This window comes from Ips typographus, linkage group LG2 (assembly GCF_016097725.1).
Source record: "Ips typographus isolate SLU linkage group LG2, UJ_Ityp_2.0, whole genome shotgun sequence".
Classification (NCBI taxonomy): domain Eukaryota; kingdom Metazoa; phylum Arthropoda; class Insecta; order Coleoptera; family Curculionidae; genus Ips; species Ips typographus.
This window is the reverse complement of record NC_138423.1, coordinates 19,349,344-19,366,508: the sequence shown is the minus strand read 5'-3', so window position 1 is coordinate 19,366,508 and position 17,165 is coordinate 19,349,344. Positions and strand designations below refer to the sequence as shown.

The 17,165-nt window shown below is 36.4% G+C and overlaps 1 protein-coding gene and 1 long non-coding RNA gene across 2 annotated transcripts in view; both read right to left on the bottom strand.

Annotated features, from left to right (window-relative positions):
- The window catches only part of LOC145724875 (uncharacterized), a 103,694-nt gene that overhangs the window by 3,050 nt on the left and 83,479 nt on the right, over positions 1-17,165 (bottom strand). The window lies entirely within an intron of this gene.
- Positions 13,560-15,857, bottom strand: LOC145724472 (uncharacterized). The gene is made up of 2 exons (XM_081972768.1): positions 15,051-15,857; positions 13,560-14,988 (listed from the first exon to the last, which is right to left on the bottom strand). Exons 1-2 carry the CDS (start codon positions 15,673-15,675, stop codon positions 14,264-14,266), a joined length of 1,350 nt encoding a protein of 449 aa, XP_081828894.1. The 5' UTR covers positions 15,676-15,857; the 3' UTR covers positions 13,560-14,263.

Sequence of the window (17,165 nt, the reverse complement as noted above, 5' to 3'; positions counted from 1 at the left end):
ACATCACTTAAAGCTGATGCTCTCAACTTAATCAAGTCCATTCCGTTAACTGCCCCAAATTATCAGATAGCATATGATGCCTTGAAGACTCGTTTCCAAAATAAGCGTGTTTTAGCCACTGCATATTTCAATGAAATTTATTTGACACAACCCATCTTCAAGCCTACGGCTAAAGATATTCGCCGGTTAATTGACACCTTTTCTGAAAATCTTGCTTCTTTGAGAGGTTTGAATTTTGATACAAATTCGTGGGATTTCATAATCTTCAATATACTTTTACAAAAACTCGATACAAAAACCAGAATGGATTTTGAAATTGAACATAGTACTGTAGAGTTTCCCACATATGCTATGCTGTCAACTTTTTTGAATAATCAATGCAAGGCTTTGGAGTCGGTGGAGTTTATGACGCCTGCTTCTAAAGGTAAATCTGAGGTTGCTAATCAAAATCCCCGAAGCAAATGTCAGTTCAAAGACACTCATAGAACCGATGTTTTATTTAATAATAATGTTTTAGATAAGGGCCAACAAAATGCAGTCGATCGAAAGTGCCCCTTATGTACAGCGTCTCATGCTTTGTATCGATGTTCTTTATTTTTAGCTAAATCACCTCACGAACGACTGGCTTTGGTTAAGAGTCACAATTTGTGTGTCAACTGTATGCGTTCACGTCATACCGTACGTAACTGTCTTTCTACAGTGCGGTGTAAAATGTGTAACTTACAACATCACACATTGCTTCATTTAGGTTCTCCAAGAATTTACAATCAAAATTCTGGAACTTCTCAATCATCATTTTTTCACGGCCCACAAGCCTCAAATAACCTTGCAGATGCAGCTCAAAACTCTGATGGAGTACAAAACTCTCAAACTGCCTCAACGGCTTCAGCACTCTCGTGCACCTCGCCATTTGGGCACCAAAGATCAATTTTACTATCTACCGCTATCGTTGAAATTCTTGATGCTTTCGGGAATTATCAAAAGGCGCGAATTTTACTTGATACGGCTAGCATGGCCAACTTCATTTCGGAACGCTGTGCCAATCGTTTAGGCTTAAAGCGTTACCCGTGCTCTACTCCTCTTGAAGGCATCAATAACCAAATTTCTAATCCGACTTATGGTAAAGCCCATTGTATTATTAAGCCTTTTGGCAAATCTGAGCCAGGGTTTGAATTTGAAGCCATTCTTTTACCCAAAGTCTGCTCAGACCAACCGAAAATGGTAATTGATACCACCAATTGGCAGCACATTCAAGACTTACCTCTAGCTGATCCTCAATTTCAAATCCCTAGTTCCATAGATATTCTGTTGGGTGCAGAATTAGTACCTTATATACTACGATCTGGTCAAATCTTTGGTCACGCAGGTCAACCTGTTGCACTTAGAACAATCTTTGGTTGGATTTTACAGGGTCCAGCTGGAAATGTACCATCAAATTCTTCTCTCGTTAGCTGTCATGTTTCTTTGAATCCTCATATGGAACTAGCACTTAAAAAATTCTGGGAACTGGAAGAAGTGCCAACTTCTAGGAAGTTGTTGTCTCCTGATGAACAGCGTTGTGAAAGTATCTACACTTCCTTGTTGACTCGTGATGCTTCAGGTAGATTCATAGTTCCACTTCCATTTAAACATCAAGACCCGAACTTTGGTGATACATACTCACAAGCCCTTCGGCGATTTACATATCTAGAGTCTAGATTACATAAAAACCCTGAACTTCATTTAAAATACGTACATTTTATAAAAGAGTACATTGAAAAGGAATATATTTCCGAGGTTTCTACTTCAGATTATCAGTCTAAAACCGCATTTTATTTGCCACATCATTGTGTGCTTAAACCAGACAGCGTCTCTACTAAACTCCGTGTTGTCTTCGACGCTAGCGCAAAGGGTACCGCGGGTTTAAGCTTGAATGATACACTGTTTGCTGGACCTAAACTGCATCAAAACTTGTCCTCTATTTTGTTAAGATTTCGAATATACCCATACGTATTTGTTTGCGACATTAAACAGATGTACTGCCAAATACTGATCAAGCCAGAATATAGAAAATATCAACGTTTTCTTTGGCGTTTTTCGACCGATGAGAGTATCAAGGAATACCATTTAAATCGGGTCACTTTTGGAGTATCTTCTGCGCCTTATTTAGCCTTAAGAACCCTGAAAGAATTAGCCGCTTTTGAGCGAAGTAATCATCCTCTAGCGGCCAAGGTTTTAGACGAATCGGTCTACGTAGATGACTGCGTTGCTGGTGCTGAATCAGTGAAAGACATTCTTAAATTACAACAAGAGCTGATCTCTTTGCTTGAAAAGGGAGGTTTTGAATTGAGAAAATGGGCCAGCAACTGCTCCGAATTATTATCTGCGGTAAAAGCTATTGATCCACAGATGCCATTGACTTTTGATAGTGATGGTCCTAATTTTGTAAAGGTTTTAGGTCTCCAATGGCATCCACAAAATGACATATTTTCATATTGTTATACTCCAATCAACGTACCCTGTACAAAACGGAACATATTGTCTCAAATTGCTAGAATATTTGATCCTGTTGGGTTTTTGTCTCCAATGATTTTCCTTGCTAAGCGCATTTTGCAACTTTTATGGTTGTCCAAATCTGATTGGGATGAAATACCATCTCATGAAATTGTAAAAACTTGGGAAAAAATAACCTCTGAATTGTCTGAAATTTCTAAAATTCGCATTCCTCGTCTTATGTCGTGCCTAGGATCAACTACGCGTGTGGAAGTCCATGGATTTTGCGATGCGAGTTCTTGCGGCTACGGTTGTGCTGTGTATTTCAGGTCAATTTCCAGTAACGGACAAACAGAATGCTCCTTGGTAGCGGGCAAATCTCGTGTATCGCCACTCAAAATAGTTTCATTACCTCGACTCGAACTATGTGCCGCTTATTTATTAGCCGACTTACTAACGTTTGTTATATCCTCTTATGAAAAGCTGCTCACCATTGATGCAGTATATGCTTGGTCTGATTCACAAGTCACTCTTGCTTGGATTCTTAGTTCGCCACACAGATGGAAAACATTTGTGGCTAATCGAGTGGCCCGTATTCAAGAGTTGATTCCTTCTTCTTCATGGAAATACGTTCCTACAGACCTGAACCCAGCCGATTGCGCATCCAGAGGTCTCACTCCTCTAGAACTTTTCGAGCATAAATTGTGGTGGAAGGGTCCCGAATTTCTTACTCACCCTTGTCATATGTGGCCAACTCAGCGCTCAGTAGTGTCGGATGGTACCCCTGAAACATCTTCTGAGGAGAAACAGTTGTCTCTTCACGTAACCAAGGCTGATTCTTCTATTTTAACAGATCTTCTGTTTAAGTTTTCCTCATTGCGAAAAGTTCAACGAGTCCTTGCTTGCGTTTTAACGTTTATTTCTCGCACCAGAAGACAGATTTCTTCCTTTCAGGAAACTATTCCAAAGGATGCTATGCAAAGGTCCATGGTTCTGCTCCTATTACACGCCCAGGAAGAAAGTTTTTCGAATATTCTACAAAACTGTCGTAATAACAGCCCTTTACCTAAACCTTTTAGAAAGTTGGCCCCTTTTATAGACGAAGTGGGTCTCCTTAGGGTGGGCGGCAGGCTTAGAAACTCCTCGTTATCTATAGATGCTAAATTTCCTGTCTTATTACCGAAAAATCACAGATTATGTGAACTGATTATCGAACAGAGTCATAATGATAATTTTCATCCAGGAATGAAGACTTTGCACAATTTAATCATTCAGAATTTCTGGATATTATCTCCCCGTTCCGCAATTTATCGCTGCCTGTCTAGATGTATCAAATGCTTTCGCATGAAACCTCGCTCTTATGCGCCATTCATGGCCGATCTTCCTTCATTTAGACTAACCCAAGTTAAAGCATTCTCTCAAGTGTGTCTTGACTATGCGGGACCGTTTTCCATTACTATGGGAAGGTATCGGGGAGGAAAACCTACTAAAGCCTATATTTGTCTTTTTGTATGTTGCAGTACAAAGGCAATTCATTTGGAATTATCCTCCGATTTGTCATCGGATACCTTTCTAGCGGCCTTTCGCCGTTTTATGGCGCGAAGAGGTCGAGTGTCCGAAATTCATTCAGACCAGGGAACAAACTTTAAAGGAGCGTATAATCAGCTTCTTGCCTTTTCTCAAATGGCTTGTAAGGAATTGTCAATTAAGTGGCATTTCAACCCTCCAGGTGCTCCTCATTTCAACGGCCTCAGCGAAGCCGGAGTTAAGTCTGTGAAAAGTCATTTGTACCGTGTTACTGGCGAACAAATTCTTACCTACGAAGAATTCTACACTCTGCTAACCCAGATTGAGTGTCTTTTAAATTCACGTCCCCTTTCACCTATTAGTGATGACCCAAATGACTTGTCTCCACTTACTCCTGGTCACTTCTTGACAATGGAACCACTCACGGGGTTCCCCGAGCCAGACGTAACACACATTCCTTTGAATCGTTTGGATAGATGGCAGCTTCTGCAGAAGATGCATGTTGATTTTTGGAAGCGTTGGAACCAAGATTACTTGCATACTTTGCAACAGCGCTCTAAATGGCTAACCCGTCTGCCTAACATTAAGCCAAACACGTTGGTTCTTATCAAAGACGAGCGCACGCCTCCTAAACAATGGGTATTAGGACGGGTGATCAAGGTGCATCCAGGTGCTGACGGTACTGTTCGCGTCGTTACCTTAAAGGTACAAGGCGGTTTATTGCAGCGTCCAGTCGTCAAGCTTTGTCCTTTACCAGGACGATGACTTGCAAACATAACCTTTCTTTTATTGCCTTTTCTTGATTTAGTAATCTAGTTTATTTTTTCTTTCTTTTTTTTTTTTTTTTTTTTTCCTTTTCTCTTTTTTGCCTAATTTCATTTATATGTTTTTTTTTGGGATAAAACCACAACCATAGGTTTTATGGTGGGCGGAATGTTGGAAACTCATACAGTTTTATTTAATTCCTTGTTTTTGATCGAATGAACTAATTCGGGGATTTCATGTTTTTTTTAGTATAATTTTTTATGTACAAATTCCTCGCGTTAATGCACATTTATGCGGACAAAATCCGGCAGTACGCGTCGTACAGCCGCTTCAAATAGTCTGGCTTCGGTACCGATAATTTTGTGACAACGACAAGAGCAGGTGAGTCCTATTAATGTGCATCGTTTAATTTAAATACAGTCCACTTAAAATCGTATGTTAAACACAAAAGTCTATTTGCGACAAGTGATGACAAGTATGACAGTGATAGTTCCGAAAGTCAACGAATTTAAACGAATTAAGCCGAACTTTAATAAAGTTGGTTTAACTTTAATTTAAAATTAATTTTAGTTTAGTGTAAATTGAAAGTATAAATGGGCTCGCTTGTAAGTTCACTTTCAGCTTTGATAAATTAATTTTAGTTTAAATGAAAGTTTAGTTTAATTGTTAATTGAGAGGTATAAAGCAGGCATAAGCGGGCGTAATGTTAGTATGTATTCATAACGTATAGGTGAAACATACAGGTGTGGTAAATCCAAAACCGACCATAGGAAAACCGTGTAACGGACAGAGAAACGTAGATAATTGCATGCGCGGGACAAAGATAGAAAACGAAAAAAATATCAAGTAGGCCATATTTTCAGTGCGCTGTTGCCAAAATCCAATACCGTCGACAAAATTAATTTTTTTTTGTTACTCTAATTGGTATTTTATTAAGTTTACTATTCAACAATAAAGTAGTGTGTTATGTTAGTGTACATTTGAGTAATGCCTGACACAACTCGCTTCAGAATAATCAAAGAACAAAATTAATTTTGTCGACGGTATTGGATTTTGGCAACAGCGCACTGAAAATATGGCCTACTCGATATTTTTTTCGTTTTCTGTCTTTGTCCCACGCATGCAATTATCTACGTTTCTCTGTCCGTTACACGGTTTTCCTATGGTCGGTTTTGGATTTACCACACCTGTATAAAATAGAACTCACACTGATCATAAACTGAAGATTTGAAGGTCGCCAAACCCAAAACAGATCATTTCCGCGATGAGACTGATCTTCCGGGGCCCCCCATTGTTCCCATGCGTTAGCGGCACGAACGGCGCTAATCAAATTGGCTCTTTTTGCCGCCGACGCAGCCCGTTGCGTGCGTGGGCGGCGCCCCCTGGGGCACCCGAACCCCCGCTAACGGTTTGATCAATCAAGCTAAGCTTCTGCTTTGGCAGATTCGAAGTTTTCGTTTGAGTTAATAAATTTTCTTGCATTTTCTGAACGCATGACAATGAAGGATTGTTTCAATGTTACACTTTGCTAGTTTACTTATTGTAGAGTGGTTCTTTTTTGAATAAGAGCTGTTCAGCGGGGGTGTAAAAACCCAAACAATAAAAATGCATTAATTTGTTCCCACGGCGTCGAAAGAGACGCGTGAGAATGGTAAATCGCGTCGGGGCAACGGATACCTGGTGGACCGTTTCGGAACGACGACGACACACTGCCCAGCAGCCATGGTACCGAGGTGGTGGTTTATGGTAGCGGCTTCGTAGGGCATATCCACGAAGGACGCAAAGTGCGATCGAGCGCAACGTGGCCGAGGGGATTTCTTATTGTGCCCGGGGACGTGAAATAGAGGATGTCTAGGCGAGATGTTTATTTCCAACCTGGTGGCTGCCTACCCGTGAAGAAAAATCACCGAGATGATTTGTAAACCGCATTTTTTAATTTCCTTTCGTTGTGCCAGTTACGACTTTTCGATGTTAGAACGCGGTTCCGAAACCAATCCGTTTCAGACAAACATTACCACTTTTATATTGAACAAACACTAATTAACCATAAATGTATTTTTTAAACTGTTTAACAACATAATTAATATTTTAAATAAATTATCTTACGAGTGGACTTTAGCTGTAAATATAACGACACTCACTTGTGAAAAGTGACCTTATTTGTATTAGAGTTCCATAAAAAAATTGAGCAAATATTACGTCAGTTGACAGTAGGCTTAATTGATGTCTTGTCAGCAACTGTCAAACAACCCTATCCATGAAATTTTGACATTTTCCTCTTTACATTATTTTAGCTATACGATGTCCATGACTAATAAAAATTTTACTCTCTAAGAATCTCTGCAAACAATAATGTGTTTTACTCACCATCCATCTGCATCGTTGTGTTTTAAGCTCAGTTTAAGTTAAGTTTGGTTTTGAATTTGACAGTGTGAGTGGAAAAAGTCACAGGCTGAACTACGTTTAACATATGTCAGTGCGATAGACGCTAACGTCTGTGTCGTTACTTTGCACTTGGTGTTATTGGATCAGTTTACTTGTTCGGTCACATCACATGCAGTACTGGGGATAATTGGTGTGTATGTCATATGATGTAACACGTTTAGTTGCTTGAGATTAGGTTTTGACAGATTGTGATTTTTGTCATAAATGCCACTTTGACACCAATGCATTTCATATGACAAGAGACGTATTTTGGCGAAAGTATGTTTGAAAAAACCATAATTTGACCAACTGTCAAATTACGTCATTGTGACGTCAAAAACGCTCTGCTCGCTCCTTCTGTTCGCCTCAAAGGGATGTCACAAAATAAAAATATATAATACTGTGATAATATTCACTTCTTTGATTTCTTGCCACAAACTTCAAACTTGAAACCAATTTCCAGCAATTCCTCCGTACATGTCTTCTCTTATTATTTGATCACCCGGTACAACAACCAAAAACCTGTTAAGTAGGTTTTAATGATTTTGAACTCCTGTAAATATTATGGATGTCACAACCTATTCTGATTTAGATTCCAGTGATGGGACATCTTAAAAGTTCCCTTTCTCAATAATTTAACAAAGCACTCCACCTTATGTTAACCATTCATTTTCTACTTAATTCAGTGTATTTAATATTTTGGTCAACCATGTTTAAAAGTTAGAGAGATTCTGGGTTTCTTTCAAAAAATCGTAGATATGAAAAGTTTTTGAACCAATTTTCATGATTTTGATCAATTTTCATAATTTTGATGATTTTTTAGTTTTTGAACCAATTTTCATGATTTTGATAAATTTTCATAATTTTGCTCATTTTTTAGTTTTTAAACTAATTTTCGTGATTTTGATCAATTTTCATGATTTTGATCAATTTTCATGATTTTGCTCATTATTTAGTTTTTGAACCAATTTTCGTCATTAAGTTAGTAAACAACAAATTTTAATTCCATTATCTGAATGACAAGTAAAGTAATAAATAAATTCTGAAAAACATGTTTAAGGCACGTTAACAAAATATCATTCTCATCTTATCTCAAAAAGGATGACACAGCACGTCATTGTCCGTGGGTCTAAATTATTTCCTGTAATATCTAATCATTCTCGCTTGTATCATTGGATTTCTGGTGTGGCATAGTCTATTACAATAAAATAATGGACAATGTTTAAAGCGAAATTAGCTATCGCGAAGCGTCTCTTGAGTGACTTCCGCCTCTGCCTCCCGTCACTTTTTTACCATCTCGTCCCTTTTTAGTCACGTAAACTATACGAATCGCACAGTATACGCAATTACTCCAATAACCTAATATTAGGAATAACTGTACAGCGATTAAAATATCCTCGCTAATGTACACTCGATTTAAATTCGACGTTCTCTGCGTAACTAATGCATTTCACTCAGTTTCTACGCACCATTCCATTTCCCATTAACGACTCGATCGATTCCGTAGATAAAAAATTATTCGGATTATGCAAAAACCGAAGGCCCGTTTAATAAACCATTTATAACCGGAAAACTTTATTATGCCGTTTACGTCGCAGGTTGCAATTTGCGATCAAGAAAAAGTCCCATAAATTTAGATCGGGGGGCCAGCTATGTCACTTAACAGGATGTTTTCATTCCTTGCTGCTTCAAGACTGTTTTAGAACCTTTTAAGTTGAAATGATGAGATATTAACAGGGCACAAAAGTGTTGAAAGTCATGGTGCAACCGTGTGAAACACAGTGCGCCGTAAAACGATTCCAAAATACCATAAAATTTACTATTCTTCGAAATTGAAATGCCCCCTGAGCGGAGCGCTCCTGAGGCGCAAAGAACGCCTCTAACGATTCTCAATTTGTGTCCAGTACATTTCTTTTACGGCTGTTTAATGTAATGAAACGTTATTAAAACAAGTCGTCACTTTTATATGCACGTTTAATGGCGTTGGATCATATTAAACACTATACTAATAGCTACATATCGATTACAAGTAAAATACTCGTAAAACAATTCAATTGTTTAAATTCTAGGAAAAAAACAACAAACTAAATTAGGTTCACTCACAATTTTTTTAAGTTATTGGCAACAAAAAATACAAGACAAAGAGGATTTCAGTATAATTTAGAGACCTCTGGCATTGTGAAAATGATTGTAGAAGTCACTTTAGTAAACGCCTAACAATTTACTAGAGAGAGAAATCTTTAGTACCTACTTAGAGACCTCTAACAATTCCAAAATGATTTCTGTAAGCCTTTGACAATTTAGAGGTCTCCTGAAATTCTGAAATAACTTACTACAAATTTTAGAAAAGATTTGAAGATTGAAGACACCTGTCAGACAGAAAGAGGAATCTGGAATTTTCTATCTTCAGTAGTACTTAAAAGGCCTCTAGCAATTTTAGAAAAATTTTGAAAAGTTTAAAACAGGTGCAAGGTTCAGTTCAGTTTATAGCAATTTTGAAGGTTAAAGGCACTGAATAGGCCTATAACAATTTTTGGAAAGTTTTCAGTTATATTTGGAAGCTTCTGACATTATGAAAGTCAAGTTTTTGCTTTTGGCAGTCTTATGATTGCATTTTATGTTATTCAGAACGTCCTCAAAATATTTCAATCAAACTAGGTGACCAATTCATAACAACCCAGTAGAAATATTAGGTACAACTATAGAAAGTCGCTTGTAACGTCACACACAAAGTCTGTAAAAGATTACGGTGACGCCAAAATAGTACTTTAGTTTACATAAGTTGTGCAATTTGATACCTTTCTGATCAATGTATTGTTTATGTACGTACATACAGTACCAATAAGCATATTTTGTAATGTCAAAAAAGTAAAACTTTCTTCTTTCATTCTTGCTAATTTTATTTTGACGTAATGGTTAGATTAAGGTAGAGTTACTGGAGACCAATGAAATTTGAACAATTCCTAACCAAACTCAAAGTTCAATGCATTTTGAATTGTATAGCAATGGCGTTTCACAACCTGTCCACTCCAATCCACTTTCCAATGTTGACAATTGATATATAAATAAATATGAAACTGTTAGTTTTTTGTTAACTGTACTATACTACACTTTTTAGTTCCTTCTTTACAATTAAAAATAAACCACCCTCAAATTCTGCACAAAACACTCTGTATATGGGACTTCATTGAGATAGAGTGTAACAAAAGTCAGATTGATACACTGGATTCAAGTAGCAAAATGACTTAAAGTGAACCGATTAAGTACCTATAGGTAATCGATAACAATGCTATACAGCATAACTGACTAATTTCCATTTTTCGCTCGTAAACTTCAGACATAAAAGGCAATCAAGCAGCTCTAGATAATGAAAAAGGGCGGTAAATCGCGCCAACAGAAATAAAAACTGTCACGCAAGAAATGAAAAGCCGTCCTTCATTTTAACAGGCCAATGTTAAAATGAACCAGCAACAAAACAACTTTTAAAGTATGAAATAACCATATCGACTCTCTCAAAATTTTATATGTCTTTGCTATCTAGAAAATAGTCAGTTTACCCTGTAAGCAGTAAAAAAAATTACAAATATTAACGTTCTAAGAGCCTCTAACGGAGAATTTTGGAACATTTTTGAACATTGGCCAGTAATCTAAAGTTTGGTTGATTTTTAGTTTAGTTTGACATTACAATATGTCAGTACAAGATGGGTGATTAAGATTCTGTAATTTTATCAACAAAAACATCATCCTAGCTAAGGTTATTGTATATCATTTTGACGCTCAACAACTTAACCTAAATTAACCTTTTAGATCGTGAGTGGTTCAGAATTTATAAATCATTCCGATGGGTTTTATCGTAACGCATCGCGCGGCAATTATCCGAAACGCAAAATTAATAAATGATCCCAGAACTACAAAAGGATCCGTTTCAGGAAGTAATTAGCAAATCGATTAAATACTTTTCTAAATGGGAGGATTTTCTTTTAAGCCACTCGTAGGTGGTACTCACTCTCGTTTCAAATAGCCGAGACGTTCACAGAAATAGTGGTCGGCCAGTGACGGCGTCTACGTTACATTTAACACCTCGATAGTACCTTTGATTTAAATGGTGTTTAGGTATTGTTGCCCTCCGGACTATAATATCTAATTCGCGGCCATCTGACGTTAGGGAGGCGGTTAAGTCGCCATTATTCCTCCGGGTTGAACTGGTCAAATTGGCTTTAATAAACTGTAATTTGCTGCACTTCTAAGGAATTTTCGAAAAACGTGCTGCTTGCAAACGCTTTGAGGACAATAAGAGGAAGAAGTTCGACTATTTGATGTCGTCCTTAGGCCGTTGGATTCCACTGGCCACCGGCTTTCCCCCCATAAACTCTTCCGTGATTTATCTTAATGACTGCTTTAATGCAATTGTTAAGGTTGGAAAATTGCATCCAAATGAGTTTTAATTTTCCTGAAATTGTACTTCATTAGACGCTTAAAAGTTGAAATTACCAGTTTCAGATGCCTTGCAATCTGTAAATCCAATTTTGCTTTAGTTATTAACTATTTTAGAGAAATATACATGGTAGATCGCGGCGGTTCATCGTGTTCTATTATGAAAAAAACTGTGAAAAACCATAGTTTTGAAAAATTTCATCACAAACCGTCGCGATCTTTTATGGAAAAACCATAATAACCATAATTCTCAAAATTTCGATGGGGGAGCGTGGCACTTTTGCTTATACCGGAAGTAGATATACCTTGATTTCCATTTTTCCCCGAAAGAAATCTTGTATTTTTCTTTAGTCTGAAGTTTACCTTACAATGCACTCTTTGTGAAGATACAGTTTGTGATATTTTAGCTAAACTGTAACAAAATACATTTTAAATAAGTAAAATTCTATCTAGTACGGCGTTCCCAAAACAAAAACCTAAAAACTGATGATGGTTCTCAAAAACTGAAACTTTTTATGTCATTAATGATAATGCTACTTGGAAAAAGAGGAAAAATGATACAGTAAATTTTATTTATTTTTAGACACTTTCATCAAATAAGTCAGGAAACCCCCAGAAAAGTGCGATAACCTAACATTTATCAACAATTGATTAGAAAGTCAGAGGGGATTCCGTGACGTCATTTAACCGTGTCACATGCTCATCGGTTTGAAAATGTCAATGATGGTCAAGTGACTTAACAGAGAATTGTTGAGTTGTTATTTTCAAGAAACCCTTTATTAGGACATAATTTTTGTTATTTTCAATAAACTGACAATATGAAAGAAAAGATAGTCTATTTCAGAAATGTTCGAAATCCATTATGGCGTCCAAAAAAAAAATAAAGTTGATGATGGTTACTAAATACCGAAACGTGGGAAAGGAAATTTGATATTGTCACGTGGTAGAGGAGGAAAAGTGGCAATGGCAAAGTGTCTTTTGTTTTGAGTTATCTTATCAAATAATTTAGAAAAAAAATTAAATCTAATTTCCAAAATTTCTCTCTCTGGAATTACTAAGAATTTTTAAATTTTTAAAGCGGCATTTTAATCGACTCCTAATTGCTTTAATTAATACTTTCTTGTATCTCTGTAAATAAACTTTCGCTTGACACGATTGGAAAGAGGGTGAAACGTAGAATATTTTGAGTTTTTAAAATTCTCTGAAAGTCCAAAAATAACCAAGTTATGGCCATTTGTAGTGCTAAGCTCAAGGAACATATAGAGAATCCGCGTTTTGTGACGTCCATTGAGAACATTTCGCAACTGCGCTTTTTTCTCTTGACATCATTGGAAAGACAGTAAAACGTAGAATAATTTGAATTCTTAAAACTGTCTGAGAGTCCTAAAACAACCAAGTTATGGCTATTTGTAGTGCTAAGCCTAAGAAACATATAGAGAATCCGCGTTTTGAGGAGTCCACTGAGAATATTTGGCAACTGTGCTTTTTTTTGTTTGACATGATTGGAAAGACGGTGAAACGTACAATATTTTTAGTTTTTGAAACTCTCTGAAAGTCCAAAAATAACCAAGTTATGGCTATTTGTAGTGATAAGCTTAAGAAACATATAGAGAATCCGCGTTTTGAGGCTTCCACTGAGAATATTTGGCAACTGTGCTTTTTTTGTTTGACTTGATTGGAAAGAGGGTGAAACGTAGAATATTTTGAATTTTTAAAATTCTCTAAAAGTCCAAAAATAACTGAGTTTTGGTTATTTGTAGTGCTAAGCACAAGAAACAAAGAGAATTCGCGTTTGAGACGTCCACTGAGAACATTTGGCAACTGCGCTTTTTTCGCTTGACATGATTGGAAAGAGAGTGAAAGGTAGAATATTTTGAGTTTCCCATGGTGTAGTTCGTAAAACGGGCACCCTGTATTTTAAACATAAAAATTATATAGTCAAATTTTTACCCTTTGAGAATGACGTCATGCAGGTGAAAAAACACGCATGTCTGGAATTAGATCACAAATTCTAACCTACAAATCCTTTGAAAAATTAGTGCGTTCGGAAGTGACTGATGATCAAGTGCCCTGAAAATCACATGATCATGAGAGTTTCAGTTTAATCATCATTCATTCAGTGAATAGGTGTGCTTGCACTCACTTAAAGATCTCTTCTACTCCTAATAACATAATATATTATTAATGTTCATTGATTTTGTGCTGTGTTATTGTACTTTGCATAATAAAGCGAAAATAGTAATTTGTAACTTAATCTTACGAAAAAGAAATACATACAAAGAAATTTACTATATGCATACATACATATATTTAATACACAACGGCAAAATTTAACGTGCTATCGTAGTAAAATTACAAGCTAAACCATACAATTTACAAACAAGTACTAATTCTAAATGTGTTTTTTTTTTCGAGAACAAAAAGAAACAATATCAAGATGGCATCCCGATTGAGTACTCCAATGTGTACGATAGAGCAGGATAGGCTTTAAAATTGAGTACTGCTACCCTATGTCGAATGAAAAAGGCTGGAATTCAAGCTGACGACTTCTATTTCACCAACATTTCTAAGAAAATGTTGGTCAGTAAAACCAAAATAACCCCAAAAATAAAGAATTAAGAAGATATACATGAGTGGGTAGCTAAATGAAAATATCTTCAATCTCGGAGTCACTTAATTCCGAGCTTAATTCAGAATCTGAATCATTATTGGCTTCAGTAATAATGAGTGGTTCAATGTCTGAAACATCACAGTATTTTATGGTGTTCCAAGAATGGTTTATGAGCTTGTTGACATGTTGAATGTAGTTTTTCCAATGTTCTGCTGGCATTTCTCTTAAAACCCTTTCCCAAGTTGTCAATACTTCCACTGCTGTCCCTTGTAAACTTATCATATGTTCATCATATTTTCTCTTGCACTCGGACCAGACCATCTCTATAGGATTGTATTGGCAATGATATGGTGGTAATCTTAAAATTTTGTGGCCAAAAGATTTTACATATTCATCCAGGTAATATTTTTTTTGTGGAATCAATTTTGAACAAACTAAAGTCCAAATTTCATCTTTCATCGCTTTTTCTTCAAAATCGTAATTTTGTTTCCTTAACCAGGTAATTAATTTTTGTTTTGTCCAAGATTTCTGGGGAATTTCTTCTAAAAGTCCAGAATGGTAACTCGCATTGTCCATTATTATAAGTAATTTTTCCGATAAATTTGGGATAAGTTGATTTTTAAACCAATTTTCAAAGTTTTTTCGATTCATGTTGTCATGATAATCGCCTTTTTTCGAACCGCTTTTAAAAACCAAACTCGCATTATTAATGAAGCCATTTTCATTTCCTGCGTGAAGTACTATATAACGATCACCTGAAATAGCAGCAGAAGTCATCGTCATTGTATTCATGTGGACTCTTACTTCAATAAATTACCTTGAGTACGTTTAGTAGAACTTGTAAACATCGTGTCATCTTGCCAACTACTTCGAAAGGAACCTTTGCTATAAATCCACGTTTCATCCAAAAAAACAGGTGCTAATCCATTCGACGCTTCCTGGTTTTTTGTATACTCCCTCAAAAATTTCATTCGCTTCATTTGGATGTCTGGAAGTTCCATCAAATATTGGCGGTTACTTGTCCTTTTCCATTTAAAACCGATGCTTTTACACCATCTTCGCAAAGCAGAAATGGAAGCGTTAAAATGCTCTCCAATTTGGTCAATTAAATGTTTTCGCACATTTGCCATTGTTACATATTCTTTTTTAGCATACATTGAATAAATTTGATCTCTTATTTTGTTCTTCATAAAAGCGGTTATTTTGTTTTTACTGACGGACATTTTCTTAGAAATGTTAGTGAAATAGGAGTCGTCAGCCTGAATTCCAGCCTTTTTTATTCGACATAGGGTAGCAGTACTCACTTTTAAAGCCTGTGATGCTCTATCATATACATTGGAATAATCAATTGGGATGCCATCTTGAAACTGTTTCTTTTCGTACTCGAAAAAAAGCAGCACATTTAGAATTAGCACTTGGGCTTGCTCGTTGTAGCGCGGCATTTTTAATACTTTGATATTTGTTTATATCAAAGTGACAGTAAATGTCAACGTTTTTAATTTGACAAGATGACAAAATCAACAACGTGCCTTTTTTGCTAAAATTGTTTATTTCACATGTTTGATATGCGAGAAACAAAGATGTAAAAAGATGACGTCATTCTCAAAAGGTAAAAATCCGACTATAACTCGCTTATCTTAAATTAAACACCCTGTATATTGTTGTTTTTTTGGATTCTACGACAAATTATACATAAAGGTGTGGTAAATCCAAAACCGACCATAGGAAAACCGTGTAACGGACAGAGAAACGTAGATAATTGCATGCGCGGGACAAAGATAGAAAACGAAAAAAATATTAAGTAGGCCATATTTTCAGTGCGCTGTTGCCAAAATCCAATACCGTCGACAAAATTAATTTTTTTTGTTACTCTAATTGGTATTTTATTAAGTTTACTATTCAACAATAAAGTAGTGTGTTATGTTAGTGTACATTTGAGTAATGCCTGACACAACTCGCTTCAGAATAATCAAAGAACAAAACTAATTTTGTCGACGGTATTGGATTTTGGCAACAGCGCACTGAAAATATGGCCTACTTGATATTTTTTTCGTTTTCTGTCTTTGTCCCGCGCATGCAATTATCTACGTTTCTCTGTCCGTTACACGGTTTTCCTATGGTCGGTTTTGGATTTACCACACCTGTATATTTGTATCCGTTTCCAAGATATTTACCATTTTATGTGAAATTTTACATTTGCAATACCTAAAACCACTGTAATTTTTTCATATCAGTAAACGGATTTTTCTTGGTTTTTGCGTTTTGTCGTGTTACACGGGCTTGGTTCTAAGAGTGGGTGCAAAAAACCTCAAAAATGATACAAGGTGATCAAAAATTGGACTCAAAAAATTAAATTTAAAAAGTGCGAAAACCAAGTTTGTTAAGCAGTTCGTCCTGGTTCTTTCTGTATAGTATGTACAGGGTGACTGAATTTAATAGTTGTGCACACTGTGGTTTTGTTAACTTGTGCAGATCATATTGTACAATTATTAACTGATTAAATTTACGTGGGGAGGTAATTGAACGTTCTAATCCCTTATTATACAAACAATGGTAAGTAATTTCCCATTGTTAATTCAATTGTAAAATGTTCCCTAATTTGCCTTGGTCGTAACCGCGAGCAGGACCAGGTGGGAACCGTCAAGATAACAGGGCTTTAATGAGACAGTTGTGGTTTTTGCCATAGTTTCTGCTTCATTTATGCGAATTTTAATCAACATTCTTCGGGGCGGTACATTCCAACAAAACCCTTCAAGCTTAAACGTTCCGCGCCCGATGTCGCTACAAAGTTACAAAAGGCTGTTTAGTTAACCGTTCATTGGCGCTGTATAATTATAAAGATGACAACAATGAACCAGCTAACGTGTAAAATTTAATTTAACACCGGTGGCTTTAAAAACTTCTCAAATAAGACGTCTTATTGCCGATCTGA